At 42.3% G+C, this 20,982-nt stretch overlaps 1 protein-coding gene across 5 annotated transcripts in view; it reads left to right on the top strand.

The window, feature by feature from the left end:
• The window catches only part of MTMR12 (myotubularin related protein 12), a 65,380-nt gene that overhangs the window by 18,236 nt on the left and 26,162 nt on the right, over nucleotides 1-20,982 (top strand). For 3 of the 5 annotated variants that reach the window (XM_019450705.2, XM_053906908.1, XM_019450709.2), the window contains 6 exons: nucleotides 6,496-6,556; nucleotides 9,161-9,303; nucleotides 10,627-10,699; nucleotides 11,670-11,800; nucleotides 13,063-13,156; nucleotides 16,577-16,706. In XM_019450705.2, the coding sequence (XP_019306250.2) occupies nucleotides 6,496-6,556; nucleotides 9,161-9,303; nucleotides 10,627-10,699; nucleotides 11,670-11,800; nucleotides 13,063-13,156; nucleotides 16,577-16,706 (632 nt within the window). Of the gene's footprint in view, nucleotides 1-2,958; nucleotides 3,296-6,495; nucleotides 6,557-9,160; nucleotides 9,304-10,626; nucleotides 10,700-11,669; nucleotides 11,801-13,062; nucleotides 13,157-16,576; nucleotides 16,707-20,982 lie in introns of all 5 variants that reach the window. The other 2 variants (XM_019450704.2, XM_019450706.2) reach the window with 1 other exon arrangement.

The following is a 20,982-nucleotide window of genomic DNA, read 5'->3' as shown; positions in this document are numbered from 1 at the left end:
CTGGGGTTGAAGAAGCCCCAGAGTTCTTTCCCATGCAGCCAGCCATTACTCCTGTGGGGCACATGTTTTTTGGTGTTTGTTTTTTCCCTTCAGCTTCCTTCTGCCTCTCTACAGCACTCTCTCAGGTTTTCCTTGAGAACTCTGTTTTAAACTCTGTTTAAACTCTGATTTAACTTGGTTTCAGGTGGGTCTGGCAGATACATTCACTGATTATTTTGTCCTGGTTTTCCTTCATTCCATGTAAGGGGCGGCATGTCCTATAAGGACACAGACTGGGCCAGCTACTGGGTTTGACTTCCACCTCCACATGTACTAGTTGGGTGTCTTCATCTACAAAATGGAGATAATAGTGGCTATAATAACACCACTTCAAGGGCTTGCTATGAGGATTACATGAGTTAATAAGTATAAAACCCTTTAACAATGCCTGATGCATACAACCCAAGAAATATTTGTCATTATTCACCTCTCAGGGCTGGTCTTTGAAGTATCCACTTTGGCATTTACAGATTGGATATTTATGATCTCTCTCTCTTTTTTAATGTTTATTATTTATTTTTGAGTGAGAGAGAGAGAGAAAATATGACTGGGGGAGGGGCAGAGAGAGGGAGACACAGAATCCAAAGCAGGCTCCAGGCTCTGAACTGTCAGCACAGAGCCCGACGTGAGGCTTGAACCCACAAACAGCAAGGTTACGACCTAAGCTGAAGTTGGACGCTCAACTGAGCCACCCAGGTGCCCCTATGATTTCTACAGTCCACAAGCGACCCCTGAGTCATGATGTGTAGTAATTTGTAATGTTGAGAGGGAAGAAATTGTAGTTACTTACCCAATTCTAAAGATCAAGTTGGGCAGCCTTTAATCACTCATCTAATAAATTCTCCCATGAAGACAACACCTTATACACACTCAGGGTGCAGCATGAGCAGGAGTAGGATGTACATGTGGGAATTTCATCTTGTCCTATAACCAACCCACTTTAAGATCCATATACAGACATGGGTGCTCCTTGTACCCTTGTTGATAACTGCTTCTCCTCTCTTCCATTCGACTGTGTTCATTCTCCCAGAATCAACAAGCAACGGATGTTATCACTCTTTTCTCTTTCTCAAAAACATTGAGATAGAATCTCCATATTTGTCAGTCTTTTTCTGTGGAGTTCAGAAAACTATTGTAAAATACAGGAGTGAAGGAACTATAGGATGTAGCCAATGAGAATCCATTCTGTCTTTCCTGATGCCTCCCTACCACCCAAAGAGATAGGTTCCCAAATTAAAAGAAAAATTCAATTTTTTGAAAGGAGGGTTTTTTTTTTAAAACGATTATTTTTTTAGTAATTTGTACACTGAACCTGGGGTTTGAACCCACAATCCCAAGATCAAAAGTCACATGCTTTTTGGACTCTGCCAGCCAGGCACCCTGGGAGGGTTTTGTTTTTGTTTTTGTTTGTTTTGTTTTGTTTTTTTCTGATTCTCTTTGTATACCCTGATTTATTGGAGTCCTCTAGGCTATTTCTCCTCTTAGGACTGGTGTGTGTGTGTTTTGATTTGGGAATGGGTATTTGATGGTAGTGATTGTGGTCCTTATTTTTTCCTGAATTATTTGTAAGAATTGGATAATGTATATTTATAATTATTTTGAAGTATGAACCAAAGAAGGATTAGATATTAGTGATGTTTGTCTACAGTGTGCCTCCTTAAATTCCACTGCTCAAGTGTTTCTATAGGTTTTTATTCTCAAGTTCAGCAGTTTAGTCTACTTTCAATAGAATCAACAGTCGAGAAAGTTTTACTTTTTGTACAGTATGCCTGAGCGGTCCATTCCTTGGATGTGGTATTCTTTTAAGGAAGCCATTAGTTTTCTCTCTTGGTCTTGTAATGGGTTCAAAGTACTTCATATTGTAGAAGATAAGACACAAAATGACCAGACCTAAGTCATTATGGGCTTTTATTATTTATTTATTTTTGAGAGAGAGAGAAAGTGTGAGTTGAGGACAGGCAGAGAGAGAGAGAGAGAGAGAGAGAGAGAGAGAGAGAGAATCCCAAGCAGATTCTACACTGTCAGCAGAGCCCAGTGGGGCTCGAACCCATAAACCGAGAGATCATGACCTGAGCCTAAGTCAGACACTTAATCAGCCGAGCCATCCAGGTGCCCCTGTCATTGTGGGCTTTTAGAAAACAAATCCTATTAATAGAAAAATGCCATTTCTTTTTCCTTTGCTTCACATATTCCTGTATCCTCTGTCTTACAGAATTAGGACCAACTTGGGTGTTGCTAATTGCAGGAGTTTCTGATCCATAAAAAAAAGAATTGAGAGGCCTCCTGAGTAGATTCAGTGTAGTTTAATGTAGGAAAAAGGACTGAGAGAGAAGTAGAAATTATTCTTACCTGTGACAGAATCTTGAATAATTGCCCCTCTCATGTAGGATATTTGAATTCTTTGTTTATTCCTTAAAGGAAAGGACGATGAGAACGAAAGAAAAGGAAATCAAGAAGCACAGATACTGCTATGTCCAACAATTACAGCTCTCATTTACTGAACATGTGTGCCAGGTGTTGGTACACATTTTTCTTCAGGCCTCATATTAGGTAGTATTGTTTCCATTTACATTGGAACAAACCAAAACTCAGGTTAAATGTTATGCCCAAGGTCACGTCTATAGATAGCAGAGCAGGGTTTGAACTGTGGCCACATCTCTATCCTTATTGTAGTGCAGGCACTGAGAGAAGTTTGGAGAAACAAGAGGGAAAACAAAAATTATTTGTACAATGCTGTATTAATAATACAGCTTTCTGCTGTAAAAAAAGGTAAATTTCATTCCCACCTAATATGTGGGTGCAAATACATTTTCCCCTTCAGATTTTCTGTTTTAGCGGAGAAAACAAGTGTATTAAATGTCCATTTTAGAGCATGGAGCGACTTTGAGGAAATAAAATGTCTGTGTTTTGTCTTTTTAGCATTTTGGTGCCAAATGCGATTGAGAGAAATTGTGTTTTGGAACCTTTAGGGATGTTGGCTCTTGGAATTTGCCCTTCTGGCTGGATGAAATTAAGCTGAGAATAACAACTTCAGTTTTTGACTCCAGGCCCTCACAAACAGTGAAGGGTTGATGTGAAGCATTTTGGTATATATAAGCATTCCGGCCTGATGAGAGCTTGGTTGTGGGATCGCCCTCCACACACCCCTGTTCTTTTCAAGATCAGCGATCTTCTGGCAGGACCCATTTTTGCCTTTCCTGAGGTGCCCTGGGTCGATCACACATTTGAGAAGATGGGCACCTTAAATATGAACTTGGTAAAAAACTAGAGAATTTACTTTTTGAGAATTAATGGAATAAAAACAAGCAGGCTGCTTTTCAGCTTCTCAGCAGATTCTCAGGAGTGTTAGCTGACTTTAGCTTTCACATGCTTTTGTCCTGTATGTCCTGTACGGTGAAGTGCAGTTCTCTTAAGGGAGTTTTTCTAATTTGTCCAAATCAGTTTTGTGATAGGAGACTAGTTTCCTACTGTAGGCAGTGGATATTACAGCTGTTCTCCCTTTTGTAGGAGGAAACTGGAGACCATGTTTGTTAGAAGCAGTACTCAGCAGTGAAGAATGTAGGCTCTGGAGCTTGTTGGGGGTTGGGCTGTATCCTTGCTTAGTGACTTACTTCCTATAAAAGGAAATTTCCTGAACCTCTTTAAGCCACAGTTTCATCTTTAAATGGAGATAATACTAGTGCTCATACCTCTGTATGAGGATTAATGAGATACTAATGAAGAGCACTTACCTGGCACATAATAGAAGCTTAATAAATGTTGGTTATTATCGTTATAGTCAATGTGTGCAGTTGACATAAAATGATTAGCACTTCCATTTCCCCAGGCATTTGATGGGGAGGAGGTGGGTTCACCCCAGGAAGTTGGGGGAGCAGAGAACAGCTGTTTAGGGAAAGTGAGTTTTCGGCAGGACAGAATCCTAAAAGGTGTCTCCTGATTGTTTTGTTTATGGAATGTAAAGAAAGAATTCGACCATTTCAGGAATTGATGTAGGTAGTTTTAAGTAGTGTAAATTCTTTATCATTGGAAGATGCTACTTTTGGAGACAAAACAATAGGGTAGCCCTCTCCAAGCTGGCTGCAGTGTTTGAACTGAATTCCAGGCACTAGTCAAGATGATCACTAGTTTTCTAACAGGTGATTGAATTTAATGAATCGTTTTGCTCTGTCCTCAGAGAAAGATGATAGACCTGTCAAAAATAATAGTGCTTTCATTTAGTTCTGTGCCAATAACAGACGATGAAAACTCCATGAGAATTTCTAAATTACCAAAACACTCGTAGCATTTACATATGCAATATAGTCCCTCTTGCACAACATAGAGCAATGCATCAGAATCATCTGGGGAGCTTTTTGCACAACCAAAGGCCCAGTTGCATCCCCTGCACTCTGATTTTTTACACTCGTGGTGAGGCCTGAGCACTTAAAGAGGTAACAAGATCCACAGGTGATGGAACACTCCCCACATCTAAGAAGCACTGCCTCAGAAGGACTTGATTTATTAGCATCTTCTGGGATGTAAACTGTGGGCATCTCTAAAATACATCACACTCAGAGTGGTGTATTTTCTGAAACCGCTCTTTCTCTGAAACAGCTCTGACTTTCTTCTTCTGCCTTAAGATAGGCTGTCTTGCTTCTTCCTGCCTCGGCTGTTCCCAAGTTTCTTGTAATGCTTATTTCAACCTGAATTAACAATTTTAGAAAACTCCTACCACCCAGAGCCTTATGCCAAAAAACAAAACAAATTCCAGTTTTCTTTGTTGACAAAGTTGGTTGTGTCTTATAGAATTTTCCACAGTTAAGATTTGACTTGTTGCATCCCCATGGTGTCATTTAACATGTTTCTCCTGTCCCAGTGTTTCTTATAAATTGGTAGATTGACATAGAAAGTCAAGCTGATTGAAGTTAGATATTTTGGCAAGAATACTTAATAGATGGTGTGGTAGATTGCTTTAGGAGACTCACCAGGCCTCTCTTGTTATGTTAACAGCCACTTATGACTGTTGCTTTGTTCCATTAACTCATTAAGGATTGCTAATTATGTTTGAATACCCAATAAACAGTGAACCCAACATGAAGGCATTTGAAGATATTTTCATTGAGAAACAGTGACATGAAACCTGGCTTTGATTCCTTATCAGAAGTGATTATATCCCATGGCAGTGCCTTGTGGTTTTAGGTTATTTGTTTATTTTATTATTTATTAATAAATAAATAACTGGAGCGCCTGGGTGGCTCAGTCGGTTGAGCATCCGACTTCTGCTCAGGTCATGATCTCGTGGTCTGTGAATTGAAGCTCCGTGTTGGGCTCTGTGCTGACAGCTCAGAGCCTGGAGTCTGCTTCAGATTCTGTGTCTCCCTCTCTCTCTGCCCATCCCCAGCTTGTGCTGTCTGTCTCAAAAATAAATGTTTAAGAAAAGTTTAAAGGGGCACCTGGGTGGCTCAGTCGGTTGAGCATCCGACTTCGGCTCGGGTCATGATCTCACCTTTCGTAGGTTTGAGTTCCGCATCTGGCTCTGTGCTGACAGTTCAGAGCCTGGAGCCTGCTTCTGATTCTGTGTCTCGCTCTCTCTCTGCCTCTCCCCCACTCATGCTCTGTCTCTCTCTGTCTCAAAAATAAACATTAAAAAAAATTAAAAAGTTAAAAAAATAATTTATTATTTATAGGTTATTATCAATCTATTTATTTTTTAAGTTTATTCATTTTGAGAGAGAGCATGAGCCGGGGAGGTGTGTGTGTGTGTGTGTGTGTGTGTGTGTGTGTGTAGACGGGGGCGGGTGGGGGGGCGGGTAGGGAGAGAAAAAGAGAGAGAGACCCAAGCAGGCTCTGCAGGGTCAGTGCAGAGCCTGACAATGGGGCTCAAACTCACAAAACTTCGGGATCATGACAACTGAAATCAAGAGTCAGATGCTTAACCAACTGAGCCACCCAGGTGCCGTGGTTTTAGGTAATTTAGAATGTTCCCATCTGCCTTTACTGGGTCTTGGTATGCTACAGAGTAGGTGGGTCGAGTTGATACATTCATATTTTCCTGTTCTTCAAACCCTTTACATATATCTATTATTTCTCAAGAACACACAGTCATCTTTTGTTTTCGATCCTTGATTCTCACTGGAGGAAGAGAGGAGCCATGTTGTGAAATGTCTTCCATTCCCTCTCTGACTCTGTGTTTGAGCTGCCTTACTTTCTGTGTAACAGTTGTTCCTTTAGGTAGGGAGTGCTCATCCCTGCCCCTCCACTGGGGGCAACTAATAGTTGTCAATCCCAAATAGGTTAGTGCACTGGACTAATTTGCTGGAATTTTCTGTCTTTTTGTTAAAAATACATTTTTAAAAAGTAACTAGCTTGTCAAAAAACTCCTGAGGGTATGTGACATTTAGTGTGTATTCGAAAACATGGCTTTATGTTACCCATTTTGAGCCCTTAAAAATATTACCCTTTGCTCTTCTCTTTTAGGAAATTCACACAAACGAGAAGGAAGTAACAGAGAAGGAAGTCACTCTTCACTTGTTGCCAGGTAATGGTCGTTTAGCATCAGACCTCATGTGCCACTCAAAGCCAGTGATAAATTATGTCATCCCTAGTATTGCTATATATAAACTCCTTTGTTTTCATCCAGAAGGCATATAACAGGAATGAGTTGGACAAAAATATCAAGGTCTTTAGTTCAATCACTACATATTAGGTCTGAGTATTATAACCTCTGCCAAGAATTTTTGTTTCCCCCTCCCCGCAAGTTGATGAAAATCAACCTGGCAAATTCACCTCCTTCACAAGCAAATAAGCCTTTTTTGCATCACTGTACTTGGACACATCCAGGATTCTGGTCTTCAGTCAGGAAAATTCTGGTCCTCTCCAGAGCCCTACATCCCACTTCCCCATGCAGCTGCCCTAGACTAGCACGGCTGCCCAGGCCCCCCGCAGCAGCATTGGTGGGTGGCCTCACCTGTGGTCTTCTGCATCTGAGCATAAGTGCCAGGCAGGCTGTGGTTTACTAACCTTGGGACTGCCAGGGTTTTGCTCTGAGGTCATCACTGAGGAGTCTGGATTGGTTGGATATTTTTGAGATGGAAGAGAGTGACTCTATACTTTCAGTCAAGCTTTAATCATTTCTGAATTCAGAAACGGAAACTACTTGGTGGTCTGTCCCCTTCCATGTGTGGGGCTGTCCTGGGAATTGTGCATTAAGTTCTTCCATTTTCTTTTTTCTAATCCCAGTAGCCTTTTTTTTTTGTGAGTTTTTGTTTTTAGGTATATTTCCCCCCAAACAGTAGAGGCCTCATTCTGGTACTGTTTACCTTATTCCAGTTTATTGGGAGGATATGATTACACACAAGTTTCTGACTGATCCACCTTATTTGGTAAATATATTGGGGTCCTGAAACTTAAAAAAAAAAGTGTCTAAATTTCAAAGGTTTGTATGTTTTTTTGTTTATTTTTTTACAATAATGGCCTAAACCTTAATCCATATACCACATTTTCCTTCCTTTTCTTGGGTTATAGATTCTGATATTAACTTTCATTTTTAGCTCAGTGCTACGTGCATTCGCCCATCCCCTGGAGTACCTCAGGTCTCTTCTAGATGCACAGCCTCCATTTCTTAGACCAGACCATGATCTTTTCCAGCTCCCACCTCCCACGATTCGAGACTTTATCTGCACACACAAGCTGGTGGCTGTGGCACAGCATGTGCCTTGCTGACAGACTAGCACATCGCTGGGTGTTGTGTTAGCTGCTCTGGTGCCCATGTCTCGTCTCCAGTGCGCGGCCACTGACTGACACAGCCTGCCTGGTCTCGGGGACACACTCACACTTAAAAGCTGTTTCACACTAGGAGTTGAAAAAGCACAGGAAGCTTTGCTCATATATTTTCCACCTTGAACCAGCTGAGGCGCTTTTTCTGGGACTGTTTTAAACCATAACGAGGCCCCAGCTTCATTGTTTTCTTCAAGCTCTGTGGTCTCAGTAGAGGCCGACCTAGTGACTGAGCCATCTTTTTGTATTTCCTTAGGAATTAACCCCTTGGGAGGTGGAAAAATATACCATAATATGTGTCCCTTGATTGTCTGAGTGTCTGAAAGCCTTCTTTATTTTCATGTTGCAAGTTAGACCAAGTGAATTTTGAGCCAAAAAGTAAATTTAAAGTCATTGAGGAGAATATCCAGAGGGAGATTCTGAGGGTCTGAGATGGTTGTCTGTTGAAGGGAAAGAAAATGCCTTTTTTTTTTTTTGTTCTAAAATATTTGCACTTGATTTTTTATTTCTTCCATATCCTTCTCCTTTTCCTGCTCTCACCCACATGTCCAGCCCTCATGAACTTCTCTTCCATGGAGCAGAGGATGCTTACCTATCCCTAAATCCTAATCTTTCTGACTGTAAAGAGAAGAACTCTCTATCTGCAGGAAATACAGCTTCTCATGCAGGCGGGGTGCATGCAGATAGAGCAGGAAAGGCGACACACTGAGAGGAAATACTCTCAACTAAGAAAGAGAGGAAACAATTTTTTTCCCACAAACCTCTGACCTCCCTTTTCCTCCCATCCTTCTCTGTGGAGCCAGAATGAATGTGATCAAGCTGCACCTCTGTGTCTGAGGAAGCCACCTGCGAGCCCTTTGGCCAGGGAGGCACCCGCCATCTTTCAGCGATTGCAGAGTGAGAGATGGCCCACCCTCACCGCAAAGTGGGCTTGAGCTCTACGTTCCAGAGCCTTTCTGATTTCATTCATTTAGGGTCATTTTCATTCATTCATTTTCATTCATTTCTGTACCACACCTACCTGCTTGGGCCCAAGTAATAGGAACACTGAGGTCTGCACTTGCAAGTGTAGCTGAGATCATTTTCACCTATTGGACACTTGCCTGGTTCACAGTGAAAAGGTAGAGAAATGCCCTGTGTGAAGGTATATCAGCCATTTTGCGTTCACTTATGAGTGGTCCCTGCTCTGCTTCATCTCCACACCTAAGGTTTGCCGCTCCCGCTGTGCTGGAAAGCGTAGAGTTCTGAAGGGCTGTGGTGTAGTGTGTGTTTGTCTTTCCCGGGAATGGAGCTGGGGAGGCTTTTACTGTTTGCATACTGTATGTTCCCTGAGGACTCTGAGGAGGGCTTGTTTGGTTTTGATCAGGTGAACAGCTGCTTTGTGAAGCCAGCACGGTGCTGAAGTATGTCCAGGAAGATTCCTGTCAGCGTGGGATCTATGGGAAACTTGTCTGCACAGACTTCAAGATTGCTTTCTTGGGCGATGATGACTCTGCATTGGATAATGATGTATGTATGAGCTGCGTTTGGTTCAGTTTGTGGGGAGCAATAAAATTGTGGCCCCATTGTCTTTTTTCCCAGTTCCTCAATTCCCCACCATGCTCGCCACCCTCACAACACACATGAAACACCAATGACAGAGGTCCTCAACACCAGAATGCCGTCTGTCCTTTGGAACCTCTTTTCAGTTGTAGGGCCATTCTACGTGCCCCAGGTCACGCTGGCTTGCATCTGACTTCATAGGTTGACACCATCAACTTTTTCTTATTTTCTTCTGTATTTCAGCACAGTATGTATCACTCATTGGAATCACTAATCTCCCCTAATACTAGTTCCCCGTGTTTTCTCTGTACTAAGCTGTCCCTCAAATTCAAGAACTGAGTTCGATTATGAAACTGATGCTTGCAGCACTTGAATTCGGGTTTCCTTTGCCCTGAGTAGCAGTGCCCTTGTAAGACCTGGAGAATGGGCAGTGGAGTGAAGGAGAGGCCTGCCCACACCACTCGGAGAGCGCTGTACGTTGATGCAAACCCAGCTGTCCCAGCCCACCCTGGCTGTCTTAGAGTGTGGGCTTCTGTGCTGCTGTCTGCTCTAGTGGCTTGGCTCCTTGTCCTGTGCAAATAAAGACAGCATTCACAGATACTTGAATCTCCCAGCGTTTGCTTCCTAAACCTGGCTTCCCGTAGCTCTGTCACTCACCTGTTTGCATTTGTGAGGACTCTAACCTCCCAGAGTGATTGTGTGTGGCACGGCCGGTTAGCCTGGGAGCAGCCCAGGAATGGCATGTTGTGCCTGGCTTTGAAAACAAGGTGCTTACCAGCTTTCCTTGCACACTTCGTCATCTCTTACTCGGGGAATGTGCCTCCATCTCCCTGTTTGTTTTTTAGAGTGTACACTCTATTTTTCCTCAGTTTTATTGAGCTATAAATAATAACATTGCATTAGTTTAAGGAGTATAACAGAATGATTTGATAGATGTATATCAATATATGTATATATTGCACAATGATCACCAAAGTAGGTTTAGTTAACATCTGTCATTTCCTATAGTTACCAATTTGTTTTACTTGTGATGAGAACTTTTAAAATTACTCTCTTAGCAACTTTCAAATATATAATACAGTATTATTAACTATAATCATCATGCTGTGCATTACATCCCACGATTTATCTCATAACTGGAAGTTAGTACCTTTGGACCACCCTCACCCATTCTTCCATCCCCTCTCTGGTTTTTTTAATGTGCAGTTGGAAATCAGTGATTTGTTCTGCCTTTAAATGTTTAATAGGGCACAGAAAAGAGTCACAGTTGTTTCCTTTTGAATCTTTTAGGAAACCCAATTTAAGAATAAGGTTATAGGAGAAAATGACATAACACTCCACTGTGTTGATCAGATTTATGGAGGTAAGTATCTTTTCCCCTGGGGTGTTGCCAGCCTTTGAAAGTATAGCTGATAATGACAATATTTTTATGGTTCTTTACAGTTTACTAACATTTCTTTACATACTTATTTTGTTTAAATCAGTTCTATGGATGATAAAATTGAGATGTATAGTGGCTTGTTTGGGGTCACTTAGCTGGGGGAGCTTGGACTTGAACTTGGAACCTATTCTGAGACTCCACAGTGCCATTAAGTGTTTGTTTATTTTGAGAGTGAGAGAGAACATGCATGCATGAGCCGGGAGGGGCAGAGAGAGAGGGAGAGAGAATCCTAAGCAGGTTCCACCCCCAGGGTGGAGCCTGACATGGGGCTCCATCTCACAATCGTGAGATCACTACCTGAGCCGAAATCAGGAGTTGGATGCTTGACCGGCTGAGCCACCCAGGTGCCCAGACAGGGCCACTATATGCTAGATCACACTTGTGGCTATCCATGTTAGCTGTGTAGGTTTTACTGTAAAGTCTAATCTGAGAAAGATTTGTACTCCATGTCTTTTCTGCTAAGGGTCAAGCTTCTCTGTGCTTCACTTCTCTATTTTTTCAGTCAGGGCTTTTTCAGAAATCATTCAGTAGCTGTTTAGATCCCAACACCAGTAGGTGCAGCCTGGTCCGAACTCCGGGACAGGGAGGGGCCCCTGCCATAAACCCAGGAGTTGAGTGTCCTGAAAGCATGTCCCTAGTGACTCCCTTTCATTTTTTGTAATGTTAGCTTTTGGAGTCAGTTTTGCCGATAGTGGCCAGTTCATTTTGGTCTCGTGCAGAGGAACGAAGAGCCTTGCACATTCTCAGAGCCGGGCCCTTGCTCACAATTACTTAGAAGACAGTACCTTTCCTCTTACTTTTGAGAGGTCCTAATAGTCTTTCTTGTTTCCTTAGCATTGACTTTTTGCCTTCTAACATGATTTCCCTTCCTGATTTCATCGTTGATGTGTAGTGTTTGATGAGAAAAAAAAAACTCTCTTTGGACAACTGAAGAAATACCCCGAGAAACTCATCATCCACTGCAAAGACCTCCGAGTATTCCACTTCTGTCTGAGGTACACAAAAGAAGAGGAAGTCAAAAGGGTAACTAGTTGCATGTATTTTTAGGTTTTCTTTCCCATCAGGTTTTACCACTAACTCTTATTTTTGGCTTATATTATATGATGGTGGAGGGGGGAACATGCCTGTCTGCAAAGTGAAATTGGTTATAATCCCATATGCTTTGATTAGAATTGAGAGAGAATTGGGGAAAACATGTCTATTATGATGGCACCCATTTACCTTTAATTCTTCAGTTCGTAATGTTTTGATTCCTGGAAACTGAAGAGTGGGAGGTAGGAAACCAGGGTCAGGAGGCAACATTCTTCTCCCACACCTGACAGTCTTTCCAAAAAGTAGTAGCAGAGACCCCCAGCTCCTGGAGTGGATGAGTTCGTACCTGGGAGGTAGTAGAAGTATGCGGGAGGGAGGAAGTGGTATAGGGTCGGACGGGCAAAGCTGAGTTACCAAATGAGGCCTGTGATTTTGGACATTAAGAAACTTAATCTGGTTGCTGCAGCAAATTGAAATATATAACTGTATGAACTGGTTACAGGGGTCACTGTAACTTCCAAGATTTGTCTTACTGAGGTATCAAAGGTCTCAAACTTGCCACTGTAATGGTAAATACGTCAGGGGAGACCTGGTAGGGGGACGCAGCTCACCTGTTGTTTCTGGTTACAGTTGAGTTGTGCACACTTACAAGTAAATCCTTGGTTTTCTTTTAGGGAGTGTGAGAGTTCAGTTAGAACAATAAGCATGACTCTGGTATCTATTCTGAGCAGGAAATGAGTGGTGCAGACAGGGAAAAGTCCCAGAGAAGCCAGAAACTTCATTTTGAATGATGATTTTAGTCATCTATCCAAATATACTTTAGTTTGCAACTTCAAACAAAAAGCACAATGGATTGATTTCTTTTTCTGATCTTCTAGAAGAAGGTTGTAAAGGCCACAAGTCGATCAGAATAGCTAAATGTCTTGGTTATTGTTTGATATAGCCCTCTGTCTCTGATGTGTCAGATTTTTAGAATATCTGAATATGGCACTTAAGCTTCTGTAGCACCTTGATTTTGAGAAATTAGACGGTTTTTAAAAATATCCCTAGAAATTCAAAGCTCTTAGAAAACCTGACAAAATTGTTAACATTCCATTTATTTGGCATTATTCCAAAAGATAAGATCATAGAGACCTCAACAAGAGTTTGTGTTTGTGTGCTGCCCAGAGGAGCCTATTAGCATGACTAAAAACCTAGACTCAGTGTTTATCTGCCAAAAGCATGACTGTACCCATTGTTTGGTTCTTTTCTAGATTGTCAGTGGCATAATCCATCACACCCAGGCTCCCAAACTGCTGAAGCGATTGTTTCTGTTTTCCTATGCTGCTGCTGCACAAAACCACGCAGGTGAGTGTCTTCTGGGCTGTAATTTGCAGGCAGACCCTTTCAATTCCTACAGAAACTAGCAGGAGAAAACCCATCCATGAGCTTTTTCCTCTCTCCTAGCAACTGGTTGCCTCTTGCTTGGGTGATTCATTCAAGATTCTTATTAAAAAAAAGAAAAGAAAAGAAAAAAACTTTTTTCTTTTTTCCTGCAATCTTTGTTGCTGTAATTTATCTTTTAGGTTTATTTGCTTTTTGTGAGGGATTATTGGCTTGATTATTTCTTACGAAAGGTAAAATCAACGTATTATAACTGGGAATGTGAGACTATAGAGAAGCAAAATTCAGGTAAGTTTAAAATAATCCTGTTTGTTCCTGGGTTCTTTTTTTTTTCACTTTAATGTACTCGATCTCATTTCATAACACTCAAGAGAATGTTTTGCATTCTAGAAAGCCTTTAAGCAACCAGAACGTGCTCTGTAGCAGATTTTTTTTGGGGAAATGGAATAGTTGTACATAAGGGAGCACATCAGAAAACAAGTGTGCTTACAGAACTTAAAATCCCAAGTGTTTGCCCTTCAGTTCAGGGAACAGTCCTTTACTAAGAAACTTCAGTCATCTGAGCTATCAATAATGCCCAGCACTGTTCAGTGTTTCCTCAGATGTCTGTCTGTACCTTCCCTCCATCTCTCTCCTCGGTCCGTGCACTCACTCTGCCCATCACCCGTAAGGTCACATTGATGTCAAGTGACTCTGGGCGTTACATGCTTTTCGTCAGAGAAGTGGCATGCTGGAGTACAAAGTTGAACTGCTCATTTGGTCGGCATTTTTTGAACGCTTGCTGTGGGTTGGGACTGTGGGGATGGATGTGAATACAACTAAATCCCCATCCTCTGAGCATCAAGTCAAGCAGAGGCAGCGGAGAGCTGTGTCCTCTGGTGGAAGGGCCTGCCAGGGACACAGGGCACAGGGGGTGCCTGAGCAGATAGTGGAGGTATGGGAGTGTCTGGTGGGTGAGGAGGCGTATTTTAGGCAGAGGGATTAGCACGTGCAGAGATGTAGATATCTGAAAGAGCAGGTTGCCTTTTGGGAACTATGGTGACCTAGTAGAAGAGCTGCGAATTTTGGTGTCTGTCCCACCTGAATTCAAATCCTTGCCCAGCTGCTCAGTAGCTGTGTGGTCCTGGGGATGACACTAAACTCTTGGGGCATCTGTTTTCTCATTTTCAAAACAGCAGCATTCATGCCTCTGATGAAGTGTCGTGAAGATTATAAATTGTTAAATGTGTGGCATATAAGGTGCAGTAAGTTAAAGAGGGTTAATTGAAAGTGTAACTGCATATTATTTGGGGTGGATTATGTTTAGAGACTTGATTACACACTAACTTAAGATAATGCTCAGCTCTACTGTTAGACTGAACATAAAATTAGTTCCTTAATTTCATAAGTTCATCTTTGTGAATGACAGATCTTTTCACTGGAGCTGTACATATAAGTGCTGGGTAACTGGCTTATAATAGCTTGTTGCAATATGAGATATACAAAATATGACTTACTTGTTGGTTACTGTAATTTTTATAAACACTTATTGAGTTTGTATTTGAAAAATCATACTCTATTTTTAGGAATTCTGCTTTTTCCTTATATCCTGATTCTTGGTCCAGACTCTACATAGGACAGTTTCTTGGCTCACCAACACTAGGTTGATCTGTATTCCAAAGCCCTTCGTTTGATCGACTCTGGCAGTTTCTTCACCGTGTGGTGCCTTTTTTGTGTGTGCCAGAAGGCCGAGGATATGTGGCATCTTTTATTCTATTTTAATTCCATCTTTTTCTTATCCTCCTTCCCACCCCCATTTTTTGAGAAGTAAATGTTATAACTGATAGATGCTAATTGACCAATTAGCTTTTGCATTGAGTAGGGGTGTGTAGAGATGGATGCTTTGCAATCTGAACATCTTTAGTTATTTCCTGGCTTGATAATTCATGAATGTGATTTGGCTGAAAGGTCCTGAATACTGAAGACATAGCATTTTAGGGAAGGACTTACTGGTGTTGCTAAGAATATTATCTGTTTTTGAATTGGAGTATTATTATTTGTGTTCATGGGGAATTTTTTTTTTTTTTTTTTTTGCATTTATTACTTTACGGAAATCCCTTATAGCTGCCTGGGTTTTAATTCTGGTTCTGTCATTGCTTAGCTCTGTGACCTTAGGCAAGTTTCTTGACCTTTCTGTGCCACATCTATAAAATGGAAGATTAATATTGCATACGCTGTAGGATTATGAAGATTGAGTTAATAAGATATAATATGCTCAGAACGGCACCTGGCACGTACTAAGGGCTATATAAGTGTAATCACTGTTTTTGTCATTATTCCTATTATCTTTTGTACTATGATATGATTTGATTAAAAGGATCATGGGGGAGGGGAGCCTGTGTGGCTCAGCCGGTTAAGCATCTGACTCTGGATTTTGGCTCAGGTCATGTTCTCACAGTTCGGTTCATGAGTTAGAGCCCTGCGTTGGCCTCTGCGCCCTGACCTTGGGGAGTCTGGTTGGGATTCTGTCTCCCTCTCTCTCTGCCCCTCCCCTGTTCACATTCTCTTTGTCTCTTTAAAAAAAAAAAAAAAAAAGCATGGGGGAGTTTTATCAAACACTGTTTTTCCCAAAAGTCTTGGGTTTTGTTTGTGTGTGTGTGTATGTTTTGATGTGCAACAAAGGGCTTGAAGTAACTGATTTGCATAAATACCTGAGACTGTTTTGGTGCGTGCCACCCTGCAGTCTATGGCTTGGGAGAGGGCCACGGACACATCTGTCGGGTTGCAAGAGTAACGCTCCTGGACATTTCCTCCTAGCAGGGAGTAGCAGGGCAGGGTGAGGGGCAGAATTCTCCATCACCAGGGTGCTGTCCTTTATAAGCCCCAACCCTCACTGTGGCTGTCTGATCTGGTGATGGCCTTTAGTAACCAGGTGTCACACTGGAAAATCCTCTTGCTGGCGGTCATCTTCAAACTGAGGGAAGATTTACATTCAGGCATCTGACATGCTATTCAAATGAGTTTGCCATCTTATGCACATGTTGGTAGGGCTAAAAATATTTTATTATTTTAGCATTTGTGCCAAGCCTGTCTTCTAGTGCTTCACAGGATCTTTTATGTTATGTAAATTATCTCATGGTCAGATGACTGAAAATGGAGCTACAAATTACTTTTGCAAGGAGTGGAGCAGGAACACGTCTAGTATGAGGAGACAGGCCCTTGGTCATAATTTTGGGTTAATGACAAAAAAAAGGAACCAGGTTAGGATTAAGCAGTGAATTTACTGTGCTTGGATAAAAATGGGCTTAGTGGGCAAAATTGGGGCTTAGAGATCTACTTTCACATCATTAAAATACTTGTACTTCACGACAAGATTTTATTGTCTTTTCAAATTTGTTTTGTTAGCCACCGATCCCAGGAACCATACGGTGATGTTTGACACACTTAAGGACTGGTGTTGGGAATTGGAGCGGACCAAAGGCAGTGTCAAGTACAAAGCAGTGAGTGTCAATGAAGGGTATAAAGTCTGTGAAAGGTAAGCATTCAGTGCTCTGCCTTTTTTTTTTTAAACAGCTTTATTGAGATTGAATTCACATGCCATACAGTTCACATATTTGAAGTACACAGTATTTTGAGATCTGTTCACAGAGCGTGAAACCATCCCCACAGTCCATTTTAGAACATTTTCGTCAGCCCTAAAAGAAACCTCATGCCCCTTAGTAGTTGCCCCCCATGTGCCCTCAACACCCCTAGCCCTAGGTAACCTCTGGTCCACTTTCTGTCTTTATAGTTTGCTTATTCTGGAGATTTCATGTAAATGGAATCATATCATAAAGTGGTCTTTATGCTTGGCTTCTTTCACTTACCGTGATGTTGTCAAGGCTCGTCCATGTTGTTGCATGTATCAGAATTTCATTTTTATTGTTGAATAAGATTCCATGGTATGGATGTACCACATTTTATTCATTCATCAGTTTATAGACATTGGGTTGTGTTCCCTTTTTGGCTGTTTTGAATAATGCTGCTATGAACATTTGTATACAAGGTTTTATGTGCACAGAGGTTTCCAGGTCTTTTGTGTATATATATTTATATATACGCCTAGAAGTAGAATTGCTGGCTCATGTAGTAACTCTGTTTAACTGTTTGAGGACCTGCCAGACTGTTTTCCACGGTGACTGTACCATTTTACACTCCCATCAGCAGGGTGTGAGGTTTCCACATTTTCCCACATTGAAACCATGCTTAAGAAAACCTTAAGGTGTCCCTTAAAACATTCAGAAATGAATTTGTGTCTTTTTGTGTGTGTCTTTTTTTCCATTTTATCTGTAGTCCAAGTGTAAAACGATTAGAGGCATTTTTGAATTTATATTGTGTATTTGCTTTACTTTTCTTGGGCACTTTATTCAGTAAAAATCTTTGAGTGGCTACTGTCATGCCAGGTAGTGACCTAGCTACTGGAGATACAGCACTAAGAATTCCTGCCCTCCTGGAACTTTCATTCTGGCAGGAGGCAAACTATGAGAGAACAAATGAGTGAATAGCGTGTATTAAAAGGTAGTAAGTACTGTGGAGAAAATTAAATCAGCAACGGACTAGGGAGTGCTGGGGGGTGTTGGTGCGGAGGTTGGTCAGGCACAGGGGACAGTGCAAAGTCAAAGACCCTGAGGTGGAATCTAGTCCGGCTTCTGTGAGGAACAGCAAGGAGCCCAGGGGCTGGGGAGCAGTCATCAGGGGACAGAGGAGTAGGGGTGAGGTCAGGGCGCAGAGGGGTGGTTGGATGGTTACGGTAGGAGGCTTTCAGAATTTATCATGCGGTGAGGAGGAGTTTGAGCAGAGGCGTGATGTGATCTGACCTACATTTTTAAAGGATGACTCTGCATAATCCTCTTTTAGAAACTTGAATCTTATCATTTTGGGACATATTCCCCAGCACGCTGCTAATAGTTTCATAAGATTTGTATTTTTGTAGAGCATTTTGTGTTTATGGTTCTGATGGGCCTCTTCACATCAGTTTTGATTTTGATCAATCTCAAATATCTATCAAGTTAGCTCTCCTGACACAGCACAACCTGGAGTGACAGTGGGGAGGGACCTGCAGAGCAAGTGTCACCTCCCCATTCCCACCCTCCTCCTCCGCTCTTTCCTAGTCACAAAGCTTGGAAAGGGAAGGCTAGCTCTCCCTCAGAAAGAACTTAGAAACCCCTGCACCCAGAAGGTGGTAGCGTGTAATGTGATGTTGACACTGATAGAAGGCATCCCCGTTCTCAGAAATGTTTTTAAAAATCCTGCCACGGACTGATTAAATTCATTAGGATTTGTGTAGTTCTCAGCGCACCAAAAATATACTTGGTAGGGAAGGCAGGTGGGGAGAAAGCCTTTAATGAGTGGTTAGCAGGGAAAATGAAGCTTTAGCAAGATTTTAGTGCTTAGAGCACCTGGTGCCAACACACCCCACCTTGGGCTGCCCCAGCCACGCATACTGTCCTCTACCCTTTTCTGTCCCAAGGGGAAGAGACGGGGCAAGTTGTGCTTTGTTTCTCACCCGGACCAAGGTGGTGCAGCCTGCTGGTCTCCCCAGTGTTCATTGCCTGTATTTACAAGACGCTTCATGTTTGACTCCTGCCCGACGGCCTTCTGTCCAGTCCCCTGGCCACTCTGACCCCCTGCCATAGACCTTGCCTGAGTGGTCTCCTGTTGGGGGTGCTCCTTTGTCTTTCAGCTGCAGGAGGGTAGTTCCTTCCAGCTTGTGTGTCAGATATTAGCCCAGGTGTTACTTTCATAGGGAGCCTTCCCAGGGCTAGGCCAGGTCTCTGGGAGAGCTTTCATTGCACTTACTGTATGCCTCTCTTCACAACACTTCCTACAATTGTGAGTTTATTTTTATCTGTGTCACTGTTTGGAAATGTTTGCTTCTGCAACCTGGCAGCTCTGGAGAGATTCAGGGGCACTGTTTTTGTTCATCACTGTATCCTCAGTCCCTAGTACAGTGCCTGGTTTTGAGAGGCACTCAATAAATAGAATGAGTAAATTAATGGAAGTCCTTCCTTCAGTAGTGAGAGGGCACTCCAACCAGTTTGGATAAGAATAAGAAACTGAGTTTCTGCTTCATCTCCCAAGGTCACAGCTGGCTCTTTACCAGTCTTCCTTCTGAAAAGCCTTTCTCTCATCCTGCCTCCTGTCAAGGTATCAGAAGGCCCGTTACCCTGCAGGGTGCATGTAACACAGTGGAACGTATAAACCAGTGCTGCCTCAGGAAGATATTGCTGCCCCGATGTTGTCACTCTGAGGGTTTCCTCACCCTAAGTAAGGCTGTGCCCGAGTGGATTGGACAACTTTCCTTGAATATTTATTTTGAATATTTCCTTGAATAATAAAGTCGTCCTGTATTGGGAAAGGCTGTTTACTTGAAACTTGTCCTAATGACTAAAATGACTGCTCTCCAAGGAGGGAAGATTAACTGTTTGTGGACATTGGGAGCCTCACAGCAGAGACTCCTTAGAACTTCCTTGTAGTTCACTGGGACAGGAGAGAACATCTTGAACTCCCCTCGCTGGTGCACAGCTGTCCATCTCTGTGCGCCCTCCTTTCTGTAGCCACTGGATCTGACATTTTTCCCCCTTTGGTGAAAGACTATTTATAAGAGAAAATTAACTGGCTAACCAACATTGTAAAATAGCCTCACTTGTAGGGGAAGACATGCAAATTTTTTAAAACTATGTGGCCCAGGAGTGCCTGGGTGGCTCAGTCCGTTGAACATTGGACTCTTGATTTTGGTTCAGGTCGTGATCTTGCGGTTTATGGATTTGAGCCCTGAGTCGGTTTGTGGATTTGTGCCCTGAATTGGGCTCTGTGCTGCCAGTGCCACTGCTTGGGATTCTCTCTCTGCCCCACCCACCCTGCTCACGTGCACGTGTGTGCGCTCTCTCTCTCTCAAAAATAAATAAATAAAAATAAATAAATAAAAATAAACTAAAAAATAAAAATATTGTGGCCTAAGCTGGGGAGGGAGCTGAGACTTGGGGCTGAACCCACCACACAGGTGGCTCCCCTCTGCAGGCTGAGAAACAGTGGTCTGTGTATAAGCTGCCATCCAGGGCAGTGCTGCTCCCAGTTTGCGCAGCTAAATCACCTGGGAGCTCGTTAACGTGCAGATTCTGATCCACTAGGTGTGAGGTTGGGCTTGAGAGTCTGCTGTCCAGGTGATGCCGCTGCATACCTGGAGCGGTAGGGTCTTCTAGAGCAATAACCATCATCCTGTTTCTATACCAGGAGGGCTTTTCAGCTTTGGATTTTCTTCTTCAGGTTTCTGATATTTCATAGTTCTGGGGTGGAGCCTGGACATAAGGAGGTTTTTAATTTTCCCATGTGATTTTAATGGGCAGCCTGATTCGTTGATTTGTGAAGAGGTATTTATGTATGTATGTATTTCTTTTACTTCAGTGATAACACCTGAACAAGGAACACCTTACCACCCACCCCCTTAAGCACACATCTAATAAAATATTCTGGACACTGCAGACTTCAAAAGCCAAATAATTCTTAACAGTTTTGATGGTTTGAAGTATCTTCTCCTTGACCAGTAGTTTCTAAACCTGATTTTATATTATAATATAATGGGCACTTTTTTCTTTTTAAACACCTTTAAGATTTTTTTAAGTGGAAAATTTCAAGCAGTATAAAAGAAAAGAGAATATGATGAATTCCCTTTCATTCATCACCCACCTTCAACAATTCTCTTTTTTTAAGTTTTTTATTTTGAGAGAGACAGAGTGTGAGTCAGGGAGGGCGCACCTGCCAGCACAGAGCCC

Source organism: Panthera pardus, unplaced genomic scaffold (genome assembly GCF_024362965.1).
Source record: "Panthera pardus isolate Hobbes unplaced genomic scaffold, ASM2436296v1 HiC_scaffold_2, whole genome shotgun sequence".
Taxonomy (NCBI): Eukaryota; Metazoa; Chordata; class Mammalia; order Carnivora; family Felidae; genus Panthera; species Panthera pardus.
This window is presented reverse-complemented; position numbering and strand designations above follow the sequence as displayed.